Source organism: Gopherus flavomarginatus, chromosome 1, assembly GCF_025201925.1.
Source record: "Gopherus flavomarginatus isolate rGopFla2 chromosome 1, rGopFla2.mat.asm, whole genome shotgun sequence".
In the NCBI taxonomy this organism is placed as follows: domain Eukaryota; kingdom Metazoa; phylum Chordata; order Testudines; family Testudinidae; genus Gopherus; species Gopherus flavomarginatus.
Window position 1 is genome coordinate 370,722,547 of NC_066617.1, and position 3,630 is coordinate 370,726,176.

The window sequence follows — 3,630 nt, forward strand, 5'->3', positions numbered from 1 at the left end:
CAAAACAAGCTGTGTAAAGTGTCTGGAGCCCACAAATAGGCTCTTCCCAGCTTGTAGCTACAGAGTGATCTTTCAGCTTCCCTGAAGAGCTTACTGACAGATGATTTTTCTTCAGCTGTTGCTTCTCTTTCTGCTTCTTTTCCAGCATCCTGTTACTAAACAAACAGGAACCATCCTGGTTTCATCCAGTACAGCCATAACAGAAACAGTCAATACAATGTAGCTATAAAGCTACCATCCTAAGAACTGGGTTTAACACACACATTCATGATGACAGCTCAGCTCCATGTCTGATACAATGCTGTTCCCAGGTGCTACAGCTTTTATGAATACAGGACAAAGACAGTCAGAGAGAGAGCAATAGGTGACTCTCCTGTGGGAAATGAAGTTCCATTTCCATGAATACTCCTGCATTTGACTTTGAAATCCACTAACTGCAAACCCTCATCGTGCCTGAGTAACAGGTGCTGGAGTTACTATGTACTAGAGAGTGAGAGTTCAGGGAATGAATATTTTCTATACAGATCCCAATGGCTGTTACCGCTCCGGATACAGTCTGCAGTCTGACAGAGCAGAACCTGAGGAGACAGTCAGCTATTAACCCAGGGACAGAGGAGCTACTAGACTTTTGTTTGTTGGCAATCAACTGAATGAGGGCTGGGACGCTGCAATCTGCTCAGGTTCTGAAGAAATCCCGGTGACAGACGTTACATTTTAAGTCCCACTCTAACCCAAAAAATCATTTCTGAAAGCGGATCAGAGGGAAAAGAATGGACTGACATGAGTATGCTAAAGTACAGATGTGTAAATGTTATACCAAAACTTTTCATTGTAATACAGATATTACAAACCAAACATTCATGACATGCCTGTATTCTGAAAGTCAGAAGCAGTGGTAACTGTACTGCTTAATGGTATTTGCTTTAGACAGTATTTCAGTAGTACTCCACATATTGTTGGCAAGAGGTTTGAGCTCTAAACTCTTTGTTCAGTGAACAGCTGTATGATACTGTCTCCTGGGAAATGACCAGAAGCTCTTTCTAACACTTACATTTGGGGTCATGAATGTTATCCCTCTGCAATACCTGGGCAAGTCTTTTGAAAAGGTCATGAGATAACAGAACCGTTTGTCTGTGTTTCAGCAAAGAGTCAAGCTGAGGTGCAGAAAAGGGAAGTGTTACATTGGTTGTATATAATTTTCATTAATCACCTCTTACATGCACATGGCTGAAATAACTTGCACGCTGAAGTGGATATTAGTGCAAACCTGGTTTTCCACTCTTCACCCATGTGTGATGCCAACCCCTCGAGCACCCAACTGAAGTAACTGTCTGTGTCATCTTGTAACTTTGCAGATATTTAGGGACCCTTGCCTGGTGAGAGGATTCAGGACCTGTGAGAATGAAGAGAAGCTTGTATGGTGAATGGACTGTTTGGATTCGGTCAACATTGTTGAGGCAAAGCATTTCAGCTCTTCTTGGAGGGACTCTTGGTGGTCAAAGTGTATCACCTGGTGCATTTGATAAGGGAAAGCTAAGAGAGCCCTGTTCTGAAGCAATTAACCCATGTAAATCTGGAGTGATGCCATTAAGACAATCTTGAATTCAGAATCAGGCCCTAAGAATTTATCACATGTTCTGGAAAGAGGCAGACACATTGATAAATAGCTTCAATCCAGGACAGATAAATACAATGACCAATATCACCATGCACTTGCACACATGCCATTATACAATGAGCCAGAAAGAGTGTGTGTGGGAAGGTCACAGCTGTAAAATCACATAGTGCACAATAGGTTGTGGAATTCGCAGCTCAAGATATCTATGGGACCAAGAGCTTAGCAGGCTTCAAAGAGGGATGGGATGTTTATATGGATAAAAAAAAATCCCATTCAGGTTGTTAGGATCTCTTTTAAAAAGTTTTGGAAGGGCTCTAAACCTTCCTGATTTACACCACCAAATATGTCTAAGTAGTGGGTGTCGGGGAAACTTTCCCTGGGAGCAGGGTGTCTCATTGCTGCCTATTGCAAGACTTGTTCCACTTTCCTCTGAAGAATCTAAGGAATGGCCACTAAATGCTGAGCTGAATGGAGCAGATGTCTGATCCAGTCTGGCAGTGCCTATCTTCCTGGTGGTGGTGAAAATCCAAGACTATGTAGTTGCTCATTTTCCTTGAGATCCTGGGAGCCTCTAGACTTGCATTGAGAGCAGAAAGATGTCTCCTTAATGATCATCTAGTCTCCTGTTATTTCTTCTTTCAGAAACTAAAGTTCAAAACTCCCTGTGCCTGCCCAGGACATGATGTCAGCTCTCAATGACACCAAATTCAACTCTGCAGTGTTCCTTCTCACTGGGATACCAGGGCAGGAAGACGTCCATCTCTGGATTTCTATCCCCTTCTGTTTAATGTATGTTATTTCGATAATAGGAAATTCAGTCATTCTGTTCCTTATAAAAACAGATCCAACCCTCCATGAGCCCATGTACATTTCCCTTTCCATGTTGGCCGTCACAGACCTTGGCTTATTGTTAGCCACCATGCCGACGATAATGGGCATATACTTGTTTAACTCTAGGGAAATCAGCTTTAATGCCTGTTTTACCCAGTTGTTCTTTATTCAGTCGCTTCAGTGCATTGAATCTTCCATACTCTTGTTGATGGCCTTTGACCGCTTCATCGCCATCTGTAACCCACTGAGATATGCTTCCATCTTAACCCTGCCGAGAATAGCCAAGATGGGACTGGTGTGTGTGCTAAGAGGAATAACCGTAATATTCCCTCTCCCCCTTCTCCTGAAACGGTTCCAATACTGTGGAGACAATGTCCTCTCCCATTCCTACTGTGCACACCAGGAAGTCATGAAGTTGGCTTGTTCAGACAACAAATTCAACAACCTCTATGGCTTGTATCTTTCATTCTTAATTATGGGGTTGGATTCACTGCTCATCTTCCTCTCGTATGTGATGATCCTTAAAACAGTGTTGAGCGTTGTGTCGCAGACAAAGTGTCTTCGGGCTCTGAACACCTGTGTCTCCCACCTCTGTGTCGTCCTGCTTTTCTACACTTCAGAGATTGTTTTGTCTGTGATACACAGATTTGGGAACAGCTCGACTCACGTGCTTCAGATTCTCCTGGGGTATGTCTACCTTCTGGTCCCGCCCCTTATGAACCCAGTTGTGTACAGCATGAAAAGCAAACAGCTTAGATTGAGGATAATCAGATTGTTCATCAAGTGAAGGGTCAGTTCATCACCCAGTTCCAGCACTGATGACACAGGAGACGAAAAACCCAGGACACAGACACTGATTCCATCCTGGACCCTTACATCTGAGTTAAGATGAGCTACTCATCTCCTCTCTATAGAAAGAGGTTGAGATGGGGTCTAAGGCTTCGAGGAATGAAATGAGACTGTCCCCACCTGCTGGTGAGTGAGGACAGCACACAGGGGGAAGGAGACCAAAGCAGGCAGCAGCATTTACAAAATGACTGTGTTTGTGGAAAGCCAGGGGATCGGTGGGATATTGGGCCATAAAGAGCCATATTTGTAGCTCCTCCGACCTCAGAATTCCTCTTGATACAGTCAATAAAGAGAAGGGACGTGGATGTTGTTTCCTCTTACACTTGGACTGC

At 43.7% G+C, this 3,630-nt stretch overlaps 1 protein-coding gene across 1 annotated transcript; it reads left to right on the forward strand.

Moving 5' to 3' along the window:
- Window positions 1–2,273: 2,273 nt before the first annotated feature.
- Window positions 2,274–3,236, forward strand: LOC127038349 (olfactory receptor 51G2-like). The gene has a single exon (XM_050930964.1). It carries the CDS (start codon window positions 2,298–2,300, stop codon window positions 3,234–3,236), a length of 939 nt encoding a protein of 312 aa, XP_050786921.1. The 5' UTR covers window positions 2,274–2,297.
- Window positions 3,237–3,630: the final 394 nt, after the last annotated feature.

What these genes read in the sequence shown, in the direction of transcription:
- LOC127038349 (XM_050930964.1), top strand. Translation starts at nt 2,298, where the DNA reads ATGATGTCAGCTCTCAATGACACCAAATTCAACTCTGCAGTGTTCCTT.